General features: G+C 53.0%; 1 protein-coding gene and 1 long non-coding RNA gene across 4 annotated transcripts in view; one reads left to right on the forward strand and one right to left on the reverse strand.

Moving 5' to 3' along the window:
- The first annotated feature begins 642 nt into the window (after window positions 1-642).
- Window positions 643-3,420, forward strand: LOC311584333. Its single transcript, XR_014774822.1, has 2 exons — window positions 643-757; window positions 3,168-3,420. It is a non-coding gene; the product is annotated as an uncharacterized lncRNA (long non-coding RNA).
- The window catches only part of SBK1 (SH3 domain binding kinase 1), a 46,129-nt gene continuing 28,494 nt past the window's right edge, over window positions 3,356-20,990 (reverse strand). For all 3 annotated transcript variants that reach the window (XM_084758571.1, XM_084758569.1, XM_084758570.1), the window contains exons 2-4: window positions 8,305-8,537; window positions 7,116-7,318; window positions 3,356-6,499 (exon numbers count right to left, since the gene is read on the reverse strand). In XM_084758571.1, coding sequence (XP_084614697.1) covers window positions 5,681-6,499; window positions 7,116-7,318; window positions 8,305-8,530 — 1,248 coding nt within the window. In that variant the 5' untranslated portion in view covers window positions 8,531-8,537 and the 3' untranslated portion in view covers window positions 3,356-5,680. The remainder of the gene's footprint in view (window positions 6,500-7,115; window positions 7,319-8,304; window positions 8,538-20,990) is intronic.

Below are 20,990 nucleotides of genomic sequence, written 5' to 3' on the forward strand. Positions count from 1 at the left end.
AGCAAGGATGCCAACGAAATAAACACACCATGCTTACCCACGGTCAGAGTGCTCATGACCTCTGAGATAAGCCAACAGCCCTCTCTTATCTCTACTGCTAAACGATTTGCCTTATAAACCATCTTACAATTACATTTGCAAAGGGAAATTCTTTAAGGAAAAAAATATTTTTCACTTAATTTTAAATATCAAGAAAGATTTATTTTTTAGTGTATTATAAATGTTTTACTTGCTCGATGTAGTATGTATGTATGTTATGTATGTATGTATGTGTGTATGTGTATGTATGTATGTATGTGTGTATGTATGTGTGTATGTGTATGTATGTATGTATGTGTGTGTGTGTGTGTATGTATGTGTGTGTATGTATGTATGTATGTATGTGTACCATATGCTTGCCTGGTGCTCTTGGAGGCCACAGGAAGAACTTGGAGCCCCTGAAAGCGTAGTTACAGCTGATTGTGAGTTACCATGTGGGTTCTTGGAACCAAACTCAGGTCTGTTGGAAGAGCAGCCAGTGCCCTCTGCAGTCCCACTTAACGGTTAAGTCTTGCTTAATCTAGAAATGTGTTGTAAATGGCATGCTTTGGGCAGTGCAGTTTACACAGCAGCAAGCTGGGCTTGTTGTTCACAGAGCACCTGGAGGCGGAGGCAGAAGGCTCTCCTGGATTTCTGAGGCCAGCTTCTTCTACATAGCGAGTCCTTGACCAGCTAGGATAGACCTTAAAATCTGACGTTGGAGAAAGAGGAGAAATAAGTAAGTAAGTAAGTAAATAAGGAAAAAAGGATGCCCACAGAATTGTAAGTTCAAGGGCAGCACCCTCTCTCTCTCTCTCTCTCTCTCTCTCTCTCTCTCTCTCTCTCTCCAGGCTTCCATCTGAAGTGTAAACCACCCTATCTCTCTTTAAACGCAATACTTTTATTTCACTCAGACACTCCTGAAAGGATTTGGGTGCTGGGACGGGAGCTCAGATCCTCTGGAGGAACACTCCTGACAGCTGCCATCTCTCTGGGCCCGTGTGGCTTCTGATCCTATTTCACTATTTCCAACTTTAGGTTAGAGCAGTGGTTCTCAACCTGTGGGTCACGGCCCCTCTGTGGAGCTCAACCTTTCCACCGGGGTCATCTAAGACCATATTGACACTATGATTCATAACAGTACCAAAATTACAGTTACAAAGTAGCAATGCAAATAATTTAATGGGTGGGTGGGTTCACCAAAACACGAGGAGCTGTATTGAAGGGTCACAGCGCTGGGCAGCTTGAGAATCACTGGGCTAGGCTGCTGTCACCCGGCTGTTTGGTTTCGTCCTGTGTCTGAATGCCAGCAACCACCACTAGATGGCATATAGGACCTTCAAGCTTGGTTTTGAAATTTCTTCTTCCCATATGCTTTGTCTTGACTTGCATATCAGGGACTGGCAGGGAGTTGGAGGGTTTTGCATAGGACTCGAGAGGAATTTTGCGCAGAGAGGGAACTTCTTTCAAAAGTTCAATGTCAACTGCGACTTTAAAATTATTTATTTATTTATTTAAAGGGGCCACATGTGGGCTGCAGGCGGGGCTATAGAGGTCAAAAGACAACTCACAGAACTCAGCTCTTTCCTTCTATCTTGTAGGTTCCAGGGGAGCCAACCCAGGGCCTAAGGCTTGGAGATAAGGCACTCTTACATGCGAGCCATCTGACTAAGCCAGCTAAAACTTTTTGATACTGAATTAGTCTAGAATGAAGAATCTGGACAGGAAAGGTCACTAAGACCCGAAGTTGACTATCTCAGGGGCCATAGGGACAGCCTGACCCTCTTGTACATGCTGTGAGGCTGGGTTCTTTGCGCTTAAACCACTTGTGTGGCAGACAATGGAGGTGCAGGAAAGTGTTCATGGCAGGAGGCAGCTCACACGCCCTGGTGGTAAATACCGATATTCTCCTCTGATAACCTGGGTCGCTTGCTGCTCCCATTTGTAGATTTTCTGTTGCCCTCCTGTCATCTTAGAAAAGTGGCAGCAACTCTGAGAGGACTGTTTTATTTAATCTTGGGTAAGCGGTCTCATCTCTGATCTGTTCCGAGTGGAATTTTCTCTCTTTTTCTCTCTCCTCTTCCATCGAGTTTCAGAGGATGGGCTAGGGATGGTCTGTCTTACTTATCTGTAGACTCTCAGCCCCTAAAATAGTCCTGGATATTCATGCGTGAATGACACATTGTGATGTAGTTTCCTGAAGTGAATGGCCAGAGAGAAGTAGCCCTTCTTCTGTCTCTGCTCTTGTGGGACTTACAGTCTGGCCAGGAGACACAGAGGACAACGCATGGCAGTGCAAGGATGGTGGATGCAAGGAAGCACTATCCTTCTGCTTCATGGAGACTTCCGGCAGGGGTCGGGAGGGGGAAGGGGAGGAAGGAGCCCTGGGAAGGCCTGGGAGATCGGAGGGAAGCTAAAAGCTCTAGCGTGCAAGCATGCTTGGTGTCCATGGAAGAGCAAGAGGGCACTGGCAGCAAGTGGTACCAGGAGAGGAGGTGGGATAAGGCTGGGCGGGAACAGCCAGCCCATGCGCCCGAGTCTGGGGGGACCACTCTAAGGACCTTAGCTTTGACTTGGGGTGTCATGGGGAGCCATGTAAGGGTTCTTAACAAAGTAACAGATCTTTTGTAGGGAAGAATGGCCCAGGCTGCTAGGAAGTTGAGGGGACCCCTGAGCTGCTGGGAGGCCAACAAGGAAACTGTTGAAAGGGAGGGGTGCTGCACCAAAGATGGACATGAGGGTGTGTTGGGTGATCAGTTCTTGATATGACCAGGTTTGAAGGCAGAGCAGGCACAACTGACTGTTCTGCAGGCCTAGTGGGTAATTAGTAAATATTCCTTTGAATATTAATAGTATACTTCCCCACAGCCACCCAGCATCACCTTTTACTTGGCCCCGAGACCACTCCTATACCCCACTGTGCCCTTGCCCAGTTAACTTCTCTGCCTTGTCTTTCTAAAGCTTTCCCTGGCATCTCCAAACCTGGTGAGCTCAGTCAAGCCTTCTGAGCGGCACACTTCCACCACTAGACAGCACCGCTGGGCACTGGGCCCTGTCTATACAACTCACTTCTGTGTCATCGTGTACACCAAAGGTGCTCACTAAATGCTGCCAAGAGTGGTGACCAGGAACCTTCTGTTTTGGTCCAGCTGAAGCTGAATTCCAAGCCAGGATGATTCTCTGCCCCTCCTCCAGGAAGTTTGGGAAGCCCACCCCCCTTCAGCCCTGGCCTGGGTCCACTCGAGGCCGCAAGAAGCCTGGACATTGCCGATGCTACCTTAGCGCATGCCGTGAAAGGCGACCTGTGTGTCCCTCCCACCCTGCAGCTGAAGCAATCATTTTTCTAAATTTTTATTTTATAGCAATTGTCATAATTAGAGAAGTAAATAACACATTTAAAAACCTCCTCAGGGCCAAAGGGTGCCAGAGCATTTACAAACACACGGGGTAGGGGAGGCAGGACAGGAGGGCGAGGCCCTACAGCTTGAGAACCCAGGCCCTGCCCCAGACTTGGACACTGCCACGAGCCACCAGGACTGTCGTGTGTGCTCAGGGAGCGCCACACAGGCATAGAACTCTGTTCGCAGGACCTGGTGGGAGACTGAGGCCCCACTTCCCATCCAGGGAGCTCCCCTACACCCCACAAGCCAGCTCCAAGGGGCCCCTGGGAAGCACCAAAGGACAGGGGCAGTGTGAGGGACACGGAGACCGGGGCAGGTGTCAATAGATCTGGCCTGCCCTGGGGTGAGACAGAGATACGCACATACGTGTGCATACACGAACAAACTGTACCTTCACAGAAAGGGGGAGGTTTCTTCTGTGGTTTTTGTCTTCTAAGTCTCCATGTCTACGACGTTATTTTATTTTTTTTTGCTATTATTATTTTTTGTTTCTTCAACAGTGACAAACTGAGGTAAAACGTCTGTAACCAACACCTCTCCTAAGGGGCAAAAGATCCCAACCCAATCGACAGAGACAGTACCAGTGTTGGTAGCAAGAGCAGGGGCTGACCCAGTCTGAGTCCTGTTAGGGTCAGGCTGGCTGCTGCCTCTAAACAACGGGGCTGGGCTATGTACCTAAAGTCTCCTCTGAGGACTACCAGCCTAGATACTACAAGGGAGAAGCCTCCCACACAGGATCTCAACAGAGAGAGGGCGCACATGGGATGCGGGATGTCTACTGTGGAATCTCGCTTCCTGGTTATTGCAGATCAGGGTGGAGGGGCCTAAGGCAAGAGGAGAAGTCGCAGCTGGGAAGGGGAGCCCAGCGGCTCCAGGTGGGCTAGGGCAGTGATGGGGGCCTTCTGGGATTCGCCTCTTGGCAGGAGGAGGGGTTTGCTACTTACCTGGCATATGTGGGCCCTGTGTCCACTAGGGAAGTGGTGCACCCCAGGAGAGTGGGACCAGGCCCTGGAGCAACCACAGTTTGTAAACTGGACTCAGGCAGGGCAGGGGGACCTATAGCCCTTTGTGGTGGGAATGGAGGGTTGTATAGAGAGGTGGTGGTGGGGGGCTCCAGGCTGAGGGGTGGTTGGCGCCCCTTTTAGCTAGCCAGCCTGCCAGCCAGCCCCAATACGGAACCTCCTTGAATGACCCAAACTTTTGGAGGGATCCTAGGAGAGGTAACCCAGGCTGGCCAGTGGGTAGGGCCAGGCAGATGGCGCAGCTTCCCTGTGCTGAGGTTATTGCAGGGGCTCCTCAGGCCTCCACATTGGGTAGGGGTTCCCCAAGGAGAGCTAGGGCAGGGTGAGTTCCTGTTTTGTTGCCTAAGAGCCTGAGCCAACAGCAGGAGTCTCCTGGGATTCCCTGAGGAGTGTGGTAAAACGCAGGCTTGGCTCTTGGCAGCTGCCTGGTGAGGTGTCTGGACGCTCAGGTCACCTGACACACACCACCCTCACTCCTCTCACTTTGGTGACTTGCTGTCCTATCCACGGATCTCTCCTGCAAGGGTACTGGTCTAGGATATGTGACTCCAACAGAAACCCAGGAGCAACTGGCACAATCGCGTCTCTGCTTGTGGAGTGCCGAGGGACGGAGCAGCTGGGCTGTGCATGTGCTCCCTTGCCCTAGGGACGCAGGAGTGCAGGAGCCTCCCGTTCCCCTGCCATCTGCTCCCCTACTCCCAGGAGGGGAGCTTACTGGACTCTGTTCCCAATAGCCTCGGGGTTGCAGTAATAGCTCTCTCCCTCCTAGGTTCAAAGTCCCCATCAGCAGGAGGTGAGGGGGTGTCGTCACTAGGTATTTGGGTCTGTTCCTGCACACCACTTTTGCTACATGTAGGGGGCGTGGCCTCTCCCTCTGACCTCCCCAGTTTCTAGGGTCTCATGCCCATATCTGTCCAACACCAAAGCCCCCTTTCTGTGCCCAGGTTTGGATAGAAGATTGTAGGGTGATCTGCCAAGGGGTGTGAAGCGCCAGGAGTGTCCAGGCTCAGAGTCTGGCCCACAAGCTCCCTGCCTTCGTCAGGGGCCTCGGCTCCTCTGGGCTGAGGCCGGCCATATGCAGGGTCATCTGCTAGCTAAGTCACCAGCCCACCACCGACCCGGGTGTCTGGGCCTCCTAGTCTACGCTACTCCCTCCCACCACCGCCGCGTGCTCCTTGTCCCCAGTACGGGTTGGAGAGCGCGGCTTCCCCCACAAGTGGCTGCGCTGCTCCCAGTGGCTCAGACGCAGATCTCGATGGCTGTGGCCAGCACCACCTGCCCTTTGCTCTTGTCCGGGCGGCCATCGGTCCTGCCTGGAGGCGTGGGCGGGGCCAGACCTGCCTCTGGCACGGGGACTGGCACGGGCACTGGCACCACCGGCCCCGCGCTAGGCGGCGAAGGTCGTGAGCCACTGCCACTCTCTGTGAGCACAGTGCGCTTGAGCGGCCCTGGAGCCTCGAGGCGCAGGGGTCCAGGCAGGCGGTCCCCGGGCGGTTTGCGTGCACGGTGCGACGGCCTCCGCCGCAACTCGGACGTCAGCTCGTGCTTGAGGAAGCGGAAGACCTCCTTGGCAGGACCGCGCCGTTCAGGCTCCAGGGCCAGCAGCCGCTGGAACATGCGCAACGCGGGCTCGGTGAAGCGGCGCCACTGCGAGGGCAGCCCCGGCAGGCGACCCCGCTGCCAGCGCACGAATTCCTCGAAGAAAGCATCGGCGCCCGATGCAGCCTCCCAGGGGAAGTTGCCAGTGAGCACACAGAAGATGAGCACGCCGAATGCCCACACGTCCACACCCGTGTCCACCGCGAAGCCATCGGCGCGGCCCGCCTGGCACACCTCGGGCGCCGTGTAGGGTATAGTGCCGCTCACACGCTTCACGCGGCAACCCACGCGCCGCGTCATGCCGAAGTCGGCCAGCTTCACACGGCGGCACTCACGGTCAAACAGCAGCACATTCTCGGGCTTGATATCCCGGTGCACCAGCTGCCTGCTGTGCATGAAGTCCAGCGCCAGCCCCAGCTGCTGCACACAACGCTTCACTGTGTCCTCTGGGAGCCCCACCTGCAGAAAGAAGGGAGAGCTGTTCTAGGGCGGCCGCCTTCGCCCCAGTTCCTTCTTTCAGGTTCTGTCATGGGCCCACTTTGGGACCACAACTTTCCTGTTGTCACCTGCCCACTTGGTGGCCACAACTCTCGTGCTGTCCTTTGAACCTGCCTTGATCCTAGTGCCTGCTTGTCGTCCAGCCTGGTGGGTAAGCCCCGTCCTGTTCCTTTGCTAGGTGGCTTTTGACCCTGAACCTACCCAAGTGCAAAGATCCTAACCAAGGACGAGAATCCTCCTCAGTTTGCTCCAGCACTACCTCCTCTGCCTCAATCCTTACTCACTGGCTTGTTTACTATTTGCAGTACAGAGGAGGAGAAAACCCAGGCTTGCATGTATGCTAGACAAATAAATACTGTGCCACAAACTACATTCCCAGTTTGTTTTGTTTTTTGAGATAGGGTCCCACTACTCAGCCCAAGCGTCCTGCTTCTGCCTCACTCCCAGTCGCTGGGATTACAGGCATGTCCCACCGCACTCAGCTTACTGACGGATCAAGCAGTCGGACCCCTTCCAGGATTTCACGCCCTGGCAGCCCAAAGCCCATCTCCGCTCTCTCTGCTGCTACCTCAATTACCTGAGGAGGGATGATGTCAAACAGGTCCCCAGCAGGTGCATACTCTTGGGCAAAGACATAGCACTCCTCCGTCTCGAAGACCACATCGAAGACCTTGATGATGAAGGGGCTGGATGACAGGCTGTTGGTGATGCTCACCTCACGCAGGAAGTTCTTCAGCTTTGTCTTACTCTTATTCACAAATTTCAGGGCCATTTTGGCACCTGGCAGGGCCACAGAAACATCAGTGAGACCCTCTCCCCCACAGACACCCTGCCCCCCTCACATCTGGTCAGCGTGATGTCCTTGTGGCACAGATGGAAAACTGACCCAGTAAAGGGAAAAGACTTATCCACATCCACCCAGCAGAGTGGGGCTGTCTTCTACCATGCAGTCCTTGATGAGAAAAATAAGCCAGGAAAGTTTACTGCCTCCTGGCCTGAGCTATTTCCTGACGTACTGTCTACTCATCTGTCGTATAAGTCTCCCCAGCTAGAACATGGCTCCCCAAACACAGGAACCTGCCTCGAGCCAGTATCTCCAGAATTCACCACACGACAGGTGCTCAGCAAACGCTTGCCAATGGGTGAATAAGAGAAGCCCTTGTGGGACACTGGTCCCCCAAACTGGGCACATTCTAGGCCCTACCCTCAGCACGTCACACTCACATCACATGCTCAATCAGTGACCCAATGAGATCAAGCAATTGTTCCCTTCTTTCCTAAACAGAGGAAGTGGGTTACGCTGTCCAGGGTCACACAAAAAGCAGTAAGTCCTCCTCACGCACGTGTTCTTCCTGCTGGCTTAGTGATCCCAGAGGCCTCTGCTGCCCTGGCAAGTATAGAGTTCTGTGACTTTGGCTGTCTTGCTGAACATCTGGGTCTGTGTCCTTACTGGAGAAACATGTCCAGACCAACCCTTGAGGGCCATCTCCCTACACCCTCTCAGTAAGTGTCCTGTTCCCAAGGACCTGTCCTCACCTCTGTTCAGCTCCTTAGCAAGAGGTGTCACCAATGTTCTCCAAGCACCGCTTTCAGCAGTGTCCTTGTCCCTGGGCTCATCTGTCTCAAAGGCACCCAGATAGCCCCAAAGTAGCCTACCCTCAGTTTGGGCACTTTGCCAACTCGTCCTGCTCTGCCCCCTTGCTGCCCCTCTGTCCAGGCATGTCCCCACCCTAACCTCAACACCCTGCCATCCTACCAGCACTCACCTGTGCCCTTGTAAGCCACCAGGTCAACCTTCCCGTAGGTCCCTTTACCCAGCTCCCGGACGAGCTCATAGTGCTTGGTGACATCGCTGGCAGCCAGTGTGCGTAGGGTCAGCGCTTGCATGTCCTCTGTGAGGAGAGGTACGCCTGCACCTGGTACAGGGGCGGCCCCTGGCCCACAGCAAGGCAGGGAGTGGAGCGGTTCTGGCTCAGGGCAGCCCACGCTCATCTTCTCCCTGTTGTGGGGTACGGCATGATGAGTGACAAGCAAGCCCCCTGCTCCATCTACTGCCTACCTCCCCGGCACCTGGGAAATTCCCAGCAGGGCCACAAGGCATGCTAAGCATCATTCATCTTGTCACCAACCCCCAAGTTTCTGGATGGTCACTGTCCCTCGTCAGCGCTGTGTATCACAGGCCCATTTGTCTCACACTCTAACCCACACAGTGCCCAGCAAGCACACAGGTTTCTGTCACAAAGCAACAGCCACACATATGCTCCCATTCACAAGTCTCGGGTTTCTGTTGTGGGTGGTGGGGGGAGGGGCCAAACCTGGAGTTTTGCACATGCTAAGCATGCGATCTGTCGCTGAGCTACAGCCCTTTCTTATTCACAAGTAATGATGAAGCGTCTGCTGTTTGCCAGGTATATGTCAGACAGAGCCTCTGGGGACCCAGCACTGCACGAGTGCACAAGAATCCCTGCCCTTGAGATTTATGTACCAGGAAGACGGACACTAAACACAGAGAACAAACAAATGGCATTTTATAGTCAGAGGCAGAACAGGTTCAAGAGCACAGACGGGGGTCAGTTAATGGCAGCATCTGCCATATCAAATACCTCAACCACACTGTGTCACCCGACACAGGCGAGAGTGCCAGTGTGGCCAAACAGTGACAATGCATGCAGCCATGACCAACACCTCCCTGGGTGACAGCACAAGCCAATCTTCTCTGGTACGTACAATACCTATGGCCCTGGGACCTGCCTGTCCTCTACTTTATGTCCACAGCTGAGATGGTCTTCATGGACACGCCCCCATGGCTACTGTATGTGTCCACACAGACCATTGTCCTAGGGCAAAGTCCAAGGCTGGAGACTGACTGTGACAGTGAAACCAACGCCCAATTTGGGGCCCTCATTTTTTGTTTTCCACCTTATGCTTTGCCTCATTTTTCTGTGGTTTGACGGGTTTGCTTGGTCTATGATAAACTACATATTTAAAACGCGATTTGATGAGTTTTAAAAAGGAATATTCATGAATTCATCACTGCAATCAACATAATGAGCATATCTGTCATTCTAAGAGTTTCCTTTTGTCCCACTATGAGCCTGCTCTGTCTCCATCCTTATCTTCCAGGCAGTCATCCAGAACATTCTCTCCTTTGCGCTCTCTCTCTCTCTCTCTCTCTCTCTCTCTCTCTCTCTCTCTCTCTCTCTGTGTGTGTGTGTGTGTGTGTGTGTGTGTGTGTGGTCAGCACTCAGGCCTGTCATCCCAGAGACTTCAGTCATCCTGAATCCTCTGCTCCCTGAAGGACATATCAAAGAGCTCCGTCTAACATGAGGCATGACTTCCAAGCCACTCAGGCTGGGTTTGGCAGTACACCCGTGCTTATTTGTGCATTTCACCCTTTCTGGACAAGAACTGCAATTGCCAGCTGAAAGCTGGGGGTGCTAGGAGCTCCCCGACTCACTCCATCAGCCTGGGGCCAGCCACTCCCTTCCAGGTCAGGCCCCTTCCCTTCCTTTTAGGCTGCACGACCCAGCCTCCCACTTCGCACGGAGAGGAGGAACATCAGGAGGGAACTTCCTGGCCTCCCACCAGCCATAGGCGGAGTTCCATCTGCCATCCTCAGCAATGGCTGGGATGAGAGAGGCCCCCTCCCTGCACTGGCTCCCACCTCTTCTACTTCCCCAGGCTCCTGCTCTCTCCATTCATGAACCAGCTCTGTTCACAGACCCTGTTCTCACAGAGCTGTCCCGCCCCCAGCTTCAGCCTTTTCTGAGTTTTATTTTGACTCTAGATGCCACAGCATCACCCTGGGAGTCTTGTCTGTGGCATGACAATGCTTTCACAACCCCCGAGAGGGTGGTGGGATAACCAGCTCTGTCTCCCCTGACTCCTTACACGGCTGGGCTCTGTAGCCGGTGTCCATAGAGGCCAGTCCCAGGCTAGGAGTCTACCACAGCCGTAAGGGCTATATTGGAGAACTGGGGAGGAAGGAGAGTTTCTCTCAGCGTCAGGGCTTCTGGAACCTCCAGCTCTGTCAAACGTCCACCAGCCCCCTGGTGAGAAGGGCAAGCTAGCAGCCCATGCATGACTGGCTTCATCTCAAAAGGGGACACCAATGTTGAGGATGTCTTCGGGCCATTGTCCCTAACTGTTGAAGGGCAGTGTGGAGTTTTTCCTGAGGGTTTCTGATGAGCACACAGCCCTCTTGATCTGGAGCCTTCCCTAACCACCAGGGAGACGCTGGGCTGCTGTCCTGACCCGCTGACATATGTATACTCCTGGCGACAGAGGCAGCCAGCCTAGTGTGCAGGCATGGGTACTCTCAGCCCTGCTCAGTCTCCTCAGATGATTTCCGTGTCCTCTGAGGCTTCGAGTGGCAGCTACAAGAGGCTTTGTTCCTTCCAAGGGCGCCTGCCTGCTGGGCCTTGGAAGCGCCTCTGAGCACTCAAGCCAGTGTGCTCTGACCACCACCCCACACTGCCTCTGCAAACTTTAGGAGCTGCTACACAGGCCAGTGTTCCTAGGCAACCTCTACTTTCCACTTCTTGTTCCCCTTCCTAGCCTCCCCTGGGTCCCTCTCCCCCATGAACCTCTGCTTCCCCAGCAGGTGCAGGTCACCGGCACTGGAAGAGCTTACATCTCTCCGTGCCTCCCCTGCTAAATGTGTCCGAGTAGATGTCTCAGCTGTGCTCACCTGTGAACAAGCCAAGAGCTCCTGAGGACAGGAGCCAGACCAGACTCTACCCCCCCCCCCCGCATCGTCCCCTAAATTTCCTGGCTAAGTTTAGGGCTGCCCAGCCTTCCTCTTCCTGCAGTCCTGTTCTCCACAAGGTGTCAGCAGGAGACAATGTCAGAATCCACATGTCTGTCCCTGCTGTCACGTCGTCCCTCAGGTACACACTGTTCTGACCCAGTTACCCATCATGACTTAGAGGCACAGTGGGGAGCTACAGAGACGGCAAGAGCCCGAAACCATCTTGACCTTGATCCTATGTGAGCTACTTCAGCTGGGTGACCTACAGCCAGTCCTGGGCCCCAGTTTACACATCCACACACTAAAGAAAACAAAACCATAAACCAAACTGAACCTACTGCAGCCAACTCGTCATGCGGACACAGCTAATCTTCTTAACTCTACAATGAAGTACTGTTATTACATGATTAAACGCAGCCCCGAGACCAAATGGCTTGCCCACAGAAACGCAGCCAGCACTAGAAGTCGACCTAAACTCCACCCTTTGAATCAGTTCTTTCCCAAGACAAGCGCTGGGAACAATACACCCAGATCCTGACGGAGCTGGGTAGAGTCTCAGCCAAGGACACCCATGTCATCCTCACAGCTCCCGTTTGCTCCTCGCAGTGATGTCACGTAGCTCCTGGTGTACATGGCAACCTGAGACTGAGTGAGGCACGACATGCCTAGCTCCCAAGTGGTTGGAAGGACAGAGACACATCTGACAGTAGGGGACCGCTGTCCTCTGGGTTCTGAACGCACTCTTTTGAATGCGCTCAGCTGCGGACTGCATATGGCAACTCCCAGCACCAGGAAATAGAGATCTCTGCTGACCTGTTTGCTCCCTGCAGGTGCTCGTCAGGGCATCCACCCACACTTTGGGTGACTGCTGTCTCAAGAGACCCTTTGGGTGGTACACTTCCAGGGTATGTCCCTACTGGCTCTGAGACCCATCTGTGCAGTGATCTGGAACTTTCCGCTACCCACCAGGGTGCTGCGTTGCTGTCCTGACCATCTGATATGTGTACACTCCAGGACACAGAGATGGACATCCCAGTGTGCAGGCCCAGCAGTCCTGGCTCTGCCACATGCTGGAGGGCCACCATAATGGGGGAGGGTTTCCCAAGCAAGAAGCAAGACTGAACCGCCTACCACTTCCTGTTGGCAGGCAGCCTGGTTTGGGTGCCACCCTGTGATGCTACACCCAGCACAGTGCCCAGCTCACAGTGCTTTAGAACTCTCCTTTCTCAGCATAAGCAGAGACAAACGCACAGAGCCATACACACATGCAGCGGCACCAGCCTGGCAACATTTTCCTTGCTACGTCCTCACAAGAACCGCGAGGAGAGGGCAAGGAGCTGCCTGTGCTTTACAAAAGCAGCTTACCTCACACGCCCGTGAACACGCTAATGATTTCACTAAATGTACAGAATGGGGCAGCCACTGTCACGATAGAGTGATGTTTTCTGTTCAGCTAATAACAGAGGCTCGAGAGTGTGAGGACTGGTCTGTGGCTATGGCAGACAGCCAGCTGCTAGCAAACAGTCCCCTCTTCTACAGTACAAAGTCACACCCGTCAGCTTCCTTCATGTGGCCATGTGGCTGGCTTCCCCCACTGGGACGAGAACACAAGTGACATGTGTTACTGCCAGCTCAGGACTTTTTCCAGTTGCAGAGACCTTCTGGATGCGGGCTTGAGCAAAGGACCCCCGCGCCCTCAAATGTGGTAGAGCTACTGTGGAGATGCAGCTCAGGTCTCCCAGGAAGGAGTGAAGATTACCCACCCTGTATTATTTTGTGTGTTTTTACTGTGTTCCACCCCTGAGGCACGGCTTGCCACAAGAGCTACTGCTACTTTCATTAAGCGCTATGCAACCAGCAGACCTAACAATGTTTTGCACCTGCCTGGAACATGGCCAGACTCCTCAGAATGGTGACAGAGACCAAGGACAAAAATGCAATCACAGGAGTGGGTGGAGGGTGACCCATCTGCTGAGAAGAGGGCTTGCCCTATCCTGTCTGGTGGGAGAATGGGGTCAATGTATTTATCAAGCATTCATTCCACTCTGAGTGCTCTATGCATTGTGGGCTAGATTTTAGTCAAGTAACCTTCACAGCAAGTGATATGGTTGCTGTAACCTCACTTAATAAAAATAGCCCCTCCAAGCCCCAGTGAAATCTAAATGCCATGTGTGTGTCCCCCAAATCACCCATGCTGGGTTCAAACTCTTGTTCCTTCTGCCTCAGCTTTCTGGGTATGGGAATTACGGGCCTGTGCCACCACACTTAGTTCTAACTGCCATTTTAAGAGTATTAAGTGAGACCTGGTCAGACATCTGGGAACACGCCTTTAAGCCCAGCACTTGGGAGACAGAGGTAGGTGGATCTCTATAAGCTACACAGAATCTGTCTCAAAATTTACTTAGTTGAGGAGAGACCTGGGCAGGGTAGGTGAGATGGCTCAATGTGTAGAGGTGCTTACTGACAAAGTCTGGTTTGATGCCCAGAAAACACTTTAAGGTAGAGAGAGAATTGACTTCATTCACAAAGTTGTCCTCTGACTGCCACATGCACACTACAGCAAGTGTACACCCGCACATAAATGTGTGTCATATACACACATATCACATACATGCCAATACTAGTAAGTATGGTTTAAAAAAAGACAGACCTTGGAGACTAGAGGAAGGGTTCCTTTCAAGGGCTCATCCTGGGCTTTCCCCGTTTCTCGTCCACCTTCTACCATGGGATGGATGCCCTTGACCTTGCTGTCCTAGCCTCTAAAACTAAGAAATACACCTCCACTCATTATAAACCACCCAGTCGGGTCCTCTGTGGCAGCAGCACCAAGCAAACCAAGCTGCTGGGGGGCACACATGGAGTCAAAGCTGGCATTTGGCAGAGCTGGATTCAGATCTGGGGCTCCTGTCCTACGGGGCTTCTCAAGGCAGACACAGCACAGAAGAGTGCATCCTCCATCCTGGGGGTGCAGCAGAGGCTAGAGCCTATGGGGGAGGGTGTGAGAGGTGAGGCAGGGCCTAAGGATGCTGGCCTGGCTTTTCTTTTTTGTTTTCTTGCCGAGTCCTGGTACTTGCTATGTAGACCAGGCTGGCCTAGAATCTGGAATTACAGGAGTGCGCCTCAATGCCTGGCACCAGTTGAGCCTTTCTGATCCTCACACAAGAGTCCCAAGACCCACATAGTGTCCCAAGCAAGGACAAACACCACAGGGAGCACCCTACTTCTCTGGATGTGGCTACGCAATGTCCCTGTGTGGTAGAATGTCAGAACTGAGTGGAGGGTAGCCCAGTGACCTCATCCCCCTCCACCAGTCAAACGCAAGGGAGCAGCAACTGTATTCTCTTGGCTTCTGTGACGGAGCCAGCTCACCACACGTCAGTCTTTTCTCTTCATGCTGCCTCCTTCAGACCTTCCTCAGACTTGAGTCAGATGAACTCCTTTTCTGTATCTTGCCCGTTTCAGTTAACACATGCAAGACAATGGGCCTGTGGCATTTTCATACGTGTGTCATTGTACTTTGCCCCACACTCCACCCCAGCCAGACTGAAAGTCAGGTCTGACTCAATTCTTGCCTTGTTCATACAACTGCAATGAAGTTTTATTCGTTTGATTGTTTTTTGAGACAGGGTCTTGCCGGGGTGGCACCGAATCCACCATCTTCCCACCTCCACCTCCCAAGTGCTAGGGTCACAGGTGTGCATCACATCTGGCCTTGTGCTAGGGTCACAGGTGTGCATCACATCTGGCCTTGTGCTAGGTCACAGGCGTGCATCACATCTGGCCTTGTGCTAGGGTCACAGGTGTGCATCACATCTGGCCTTGTGCTAGGGTCACAGGTGTGCATCACATCTGGCCTTGTGCTAGGTCACAGGCGTGCACCCACATTCAGCCTTGCTGTGCTGCTGTGGTTCCTTGATGCTTAGCCTCAGTTTCCCTTTCTTTGGGTAGTAGCCCTGCCCTCTGCCCACGCACTTCAAGAGGGTGCTCTCCACACTGTGATTAGGGACCCAGGCCTGCCTGACCCATGGGTCCATCATTACATCGGCCTCAAGATGGACATGTGCCCAGAGGTGACCTACCGTAGGCAAGCCCTGGGACTTCTTCTGGAGTTGTGGACGATCAGCATCCTCCACTCTGGGTGTGAGACTGAGCCACAACTGTTAGGACACAGAGCTACAGCTGTTAGGAGCTAGCTGGCCACACCAAGGGGGAAACCTGCCTGACAGGGAAGCAGCAAAGCTGTGCTGACAAGGTGTGCCTAAGGCCAGTTCTACTCCTGGACACTTCAGGAATCAATGGATTTCTGTTCCGGCTTTATTAAGCCAGTTGATTGGGTTTATATAACTCTCAAGCTAGACTCCAGACAAATGTACCTAAAACGCAGGGAGGAAGCCACAAGCTCCTTGAAAGCCAGCCCCTGCCTTAATCATGTTACTATTCCCAGCACTGAGCCAGGGGGTGACAAATGCCGGTGAACAATTCCTTACGTGTTTAGAAAGTTGTGACTTTTTATATCTTGGCTTTCCTGAATGTGACCCTGCAGGCACATAGTTATTTTTCCAGCATCACGTGAAGGAGACTGCTGGCCCCATTCTACAGATGGGCAGACTGATGGCCAGGGGGCACAGGTCAGGGGCAGGCTGAGCCAGAGCCACCAGGATGTCTTTGGGAGTGAAATGCTGTCACCTTCTAACAGCCCCAAGCTCAGGAGGCATGAGGGGAGCAGCTACAAGGAGCCTTGGTCACTGTGGATAGACAGGCTGGAGGTACCAAAGGAAGTGACAGTGGTGAGCTGACACCTATGGACCCATCAAATCCTTAGACTGTATCATATCATAGGGACTAGCACTGACTCCGATTTACAAATGAAGAAACTGAGGCACTGGTGTTGTCTTTTTTTCTGTGTTTGAGAGGAGAGCCCAGGAAAGTGTTGTATCTCCAGTCTTTTTTTATTTTAAAACACGAATCTTGCTACGTAGTCCAGGCTGTCCTTGAGCGTTTGACCCTCCTGCCTCAGCCTCCCAAGGGTGGGATGCTAAGCATCGACCAGGTCCAGCTTGGTCACAGCATTATAGCAAAACCCTCCATCCGGGAAGCAGCAGTATCCAGCACCATCATCCTGTGACCCCAGCTTGCCCACCACTTTACTATCTCTAAAGTGAAGTGGTAAAAATTACCATTTATTTTTGCCACTTAGTCTCTGTGGCAACTCCTTTACAGAGCAGGACGCAGAGGCTCAGAGCAGTCAGTCTGTTCACAGTCACACAGCCCATCAGCCACAGGGCCAAGACTGAATCTTTAGCTTCTTGGGCTCCACATCCTCTTCTTTACTCTTAAGTCTTCAACTCCGGACCCCAGGTCTCCCTCCAGACCATGTTCAGCACCACCTGCCTGGACAGCACCGCCTGAAGACTAACTCACTACCTACTAGAGGAAGGGTAGGGGAGCCTCCAGCCAGGGATGGGGATACTGCAGAACCAGATCTCCAGTGCCCACAGCCAAGGCTCTCATAGTGGACACCCAAGATATGTTCAGCTTTCTACTATTGCTACCATCCAGAGTAAGTGGCCTTGCTCAGAAGTATTTGAAACTCAGCGGATGCAAGTGTGTCTGTATACAGCCTCTAGAAACGCGCTTGTGAGTTAAATAAAGGGTGGGTGGGTTTGGATTTTTTATTTTTATTTTTTTTGTGTGTGCAGAGTCCCAGACCGAGCTGCCATTCTGCTGGACACCCTGCCAAGTAAGAAGTTGGCTTCTGGAAGAACACAGCAGTGGTCACCAGTTACCCTGCCCCCTGGGCTCCAGGTCACCCGATACAGCCAGACGGTCAGTACACTGCCCTGACAAGGGGAAAATAAGAATGGGTTTCCCATTTACGCGCACTTATATTGAGAAACTCCAGAAGCCACACATTAGTGATGGTGCTTGACCTTGACCCAAACTGGCTCCCAACTTCCAATCCTTCTGTCTCACCCTTCACAGGAGTCAGGACTGCAGGTGTGTGCCACGGGGCCAGGCCACAGTCTATTCTAGACACAGCATCCACGGAGTGTCACTCCCATCTCCACTCCCTCTATTGGCCTTGTCCCCTGTGACTTGCTTCTGTGCCCCACCCCCACCCCCACCCCAGTTTCCCTGCTGTTCCCAGGCAGTCATATCCCAGCCTGGGGCTGTTCCTTCTGCCTGGGCAGCTCTCTCCTCTATGCCTACATGGCTCTTTCCTCGGTGTTCTGCTTGGGTGACACCTTCCTAACCAGGGCCACATTCTGCCCCTCCTTCCCCCGCACCTCGCTCTATTTCTCCCCAGCAGAACGTAGCACCTCTGAATGCGTTACATAATACTGACTATGCTGACATCTATTAACTGTGTCTTTCTCCCACTCAAACGGAAGCGCCCAGAGGGCAGGGGTTTTACGGCCTGGTCTTGTTCACTGTGGAGTCCCCAGGTGCTGGCATGGCACCTGGCACAAAGCAAGTGCTTAGTAAACATCTGTTGAATGGGCAACTGAGTCTCTTGGGGAGGTGGGGACTGGGCCAGGAGAAAAGGAAGGATGAAACGTTACTAGGCACAACCCTGCATGGTCTGGGGAGCAGAAAGAACAGCTGGATGAGGGAGGCGAGGTGGCAGGTGTGGGCAGAGGATGGGCGGGAAGAGGGTGAGCAAATGAGAAAGCCGCCCTGACAGTCCCTCAGCATCAGGACCCCATCCCGAGGGATGCCACGCCTTACGGGCTATGCCCGGCAAGGTCCCCTCTGTGCCAGGACAGACACCCTAGTCTGCTGACCACTGCTCCTGAAATGGTATCCCTGAAGGCTGGCCCTATGCCCTCCACACTGGCTTACCCAGGACCACAATCTGCCTGCACTTGGGACTCTCCTGCTCACTGCCAGGGCATCATCATAGCAATACGCCTGTTTCACACGCGACACTTGGGGGTGGTGTCAGGGGCCCCCAGGAAACCAGGGGATTCTAGACAAGTCCTCTCCTTTGTTTTATCTTCTGAGTCAAAGTCTTGCTGCTAAATAGCCCAAGCTGACCTCAAACTCAAAAGCTTCCGGTCTCTTCCTGAGTGCTGTGTGTACGGCCACCATGCCTGGATCGCCCCAGTCCTTGACAGTCATGTATAAACCATAAAGTACTGTATTCTGGTCCAAAAACAGAAGGAAGAAGAGGGTATTCAATATCTCCTGGCACTGTCCTTTCTCAGCAATGTGACCTTGGGTAGGTTGTACCCCTGCTGATGCCTCAGCGTGCTCATCGGTAGGACAGGGCTAAGGGTGCCCATCAAACACAGTGGGCTACAGTGACAACTAAGGCACTTCTTGCATGCCCGGCGTGAAGTAAATACTTGGTAAGAATTGGCCAGATGGAGGGACCTGAGGCCAGTTATCCTGCCGACTGTGTGGGCAAATTTGCCCTTCTATTCCATACACAGAAGCCATCTTTCTGCCGCTAAATCTTACTCCTGAACCAGTTGCATCTGGAAAAGTCTGTGGTCATCGGACTCACCTTCCCTATTCACCAGATCTGAAAGTAGAGACTTAGGAGTGTCCTGGTTCCAGCCATGAGACATAACCTTCCTTACTGTCCTTACCACCAGGGCTGACTGGAGATCGCTGTGCTGTGAGGCTCCAGGGCTGACATAGTGACTCTATCTGGCAGGCCACCCCAACCCTAGACCAAGCCTTGGTAGCTATTTAAGTTGGTGGCTCTTTCCCCCCTCTCCCCCCCAAGACAGGGTTTCTCTGTAGAGCCTTGGCTGTCCTGGACTCACTTTGTAGACCAGGCTGGGCTCAAACTCACAGAGATCTACCTGCCTCTGTTTCCCAAGTACTGGGATTAAAGGTGTGCACCACCACCGCCCGGCCTAAGCCAGTGACTCTTAAGGCCCCCCAAAATTAATCGCCTGGAAGATGCAGGCAGTCTAGCACTCAGGACTTGGTACAGTGGGCACAGACGTCATCTGCCATTAGCGGATTGGCTAGTGGCCTTAGCTAGGCTGGCCTCAATGAACAAATGGCAACTGCTAGAGAAAGAGAGAGCTCAGTGAGCAGAGGCTCTCTGGAGAACTGAGCCCAGCCCCAGGTCCCCTCTGAGCTACAGAGGGACAAACAAGCCTGCATCCAGCATAGCAGCCTACACCAAGGCTCAGGTGTTCACTACCGTTCCTAGCCATAGGTCCTGTGCAAGCTGTTTGTCCTCTGAGGCTCAATTTCTTCAGTTAAATAGGCGTAAGAGCTAAAGATGTGGCTCAGCAGCAGAGAACCTGTCTAGCATGCCTTGGGCTCCAACGAGAGGAAAATGGGTATAGATTGGTTCAGGTTCAAGTAGTATTTTTAAGAGCCACCACATACAAGCCACTTAAAACAGCTTTAGACACACGGACTCATTTAAACCTCAAATACCCTTGGAAGAAGCTATTTATGTCCTATAGCCAAGGAAACTGAGGCTCAAAGAAAAAGATTAAATGGTTAGGTCTCAGGTCACACAGCTAGTCATGGCTTAGAGATGACCTGTGTGATCCTAAAACACTTCATAAAGACATGTTGTGCATCCACTATGTGTTGGGCACTAACCCCCCCTCCTCCCCACCCCCACCCCCCCACCCCCCCCCCCCCCCGATCTGAGAATACCTGCAAATCATGCGGCCCAGGCTTGAGCGCTTACACTGTGCACTAACAGTGAAACAGACATGTGTCAGGCAAGGTGCCATGCCAGGGGAACTGCCAGGGAGCAATGGGGAGGAAGGTGCCAAGTATGGCAGTACAGACCTCAGGGAGGAACCAAAGCCTGGACACACACACACACTGTGCTGGGACAGCAGAGGACACAGGGCAGAGGCCCAAAGTGGGACTACGCAGGCGCTGAGGGCAAAGAGGCGAGCAGGTAGGGGTGGGGGAGGCAAGGCTCGGGTTGGGCTGATTGGGGAAGGGTGGCCAATGTCGTGGAGGAACCAAAAGACATGACAGGAAGTGGGGTTTCCTCTCCGTAGCCTAGAAGTCCTCAAAGAGGCTGGGCCTTGTTCCCTGAGGGATGAGGCACAGCATCTGTCCCTGACCAGGGTCTTGCCTTGAGACTCTATGGAGCTCTGGGACAAATTGGTGACCAGGTGAACATCAGATCCCAGCCTGCACCGTGTGTATGAGATAAAAAGCGACCAGAACCCTTCCTGAATCCTGACCCCCAGGGTGGAGAGAGCGTTGGAAAAGCCCTTAGCCTCAGAGCCCATTTTTGTTTTCCTTTTTTCACACAGGGTCTTACCATGTAGTTTTGACTGGCCCCGCGTTCACTATCAGACCAGGCTAGTCTCAAACGTCAGAGATCTGCCTGACTCTGTCTCCTTAGTACAGGGACCAAAGGTGTGCATCACAATGCCAGGCCAGAGGCCACTTCATCTCTACGAGTGGAGCTCCCATCCCTTTCTGCTCAGGGCCTTTGAGGACTGATGCTAAAGGCAAGCCTTTGGGGTACCACAGTTGCTATTCATAGCATTTGGTAGACATCTATTCACTCAGCCCTCCCAATAGCCCCATAAGATGAGTGCTAGGGTTTTTTTTTTCCTTGCAGAAGAGAGACCTGAGGCACAGAGAGGTTAGGGACCTTGCTCAAGGCCACACAGCTGCTCCCAGTGGGTAGAGCTGTGCTCCATCTTTGGGGATCATCCTCTCTGGTTTGACAAGTGGAATGAGGCGAATCTATAA

This window comes from Acomys minous, assembly GCF_964271855.1.
Source record: "Acomys minous genome assembly, chromosome: 2".
Lineage (NCBI taxonomy): Eukaryota > Metazoa > Chordata > Mammalia > Rodentia > Muridae > Acomys > Acomys minous.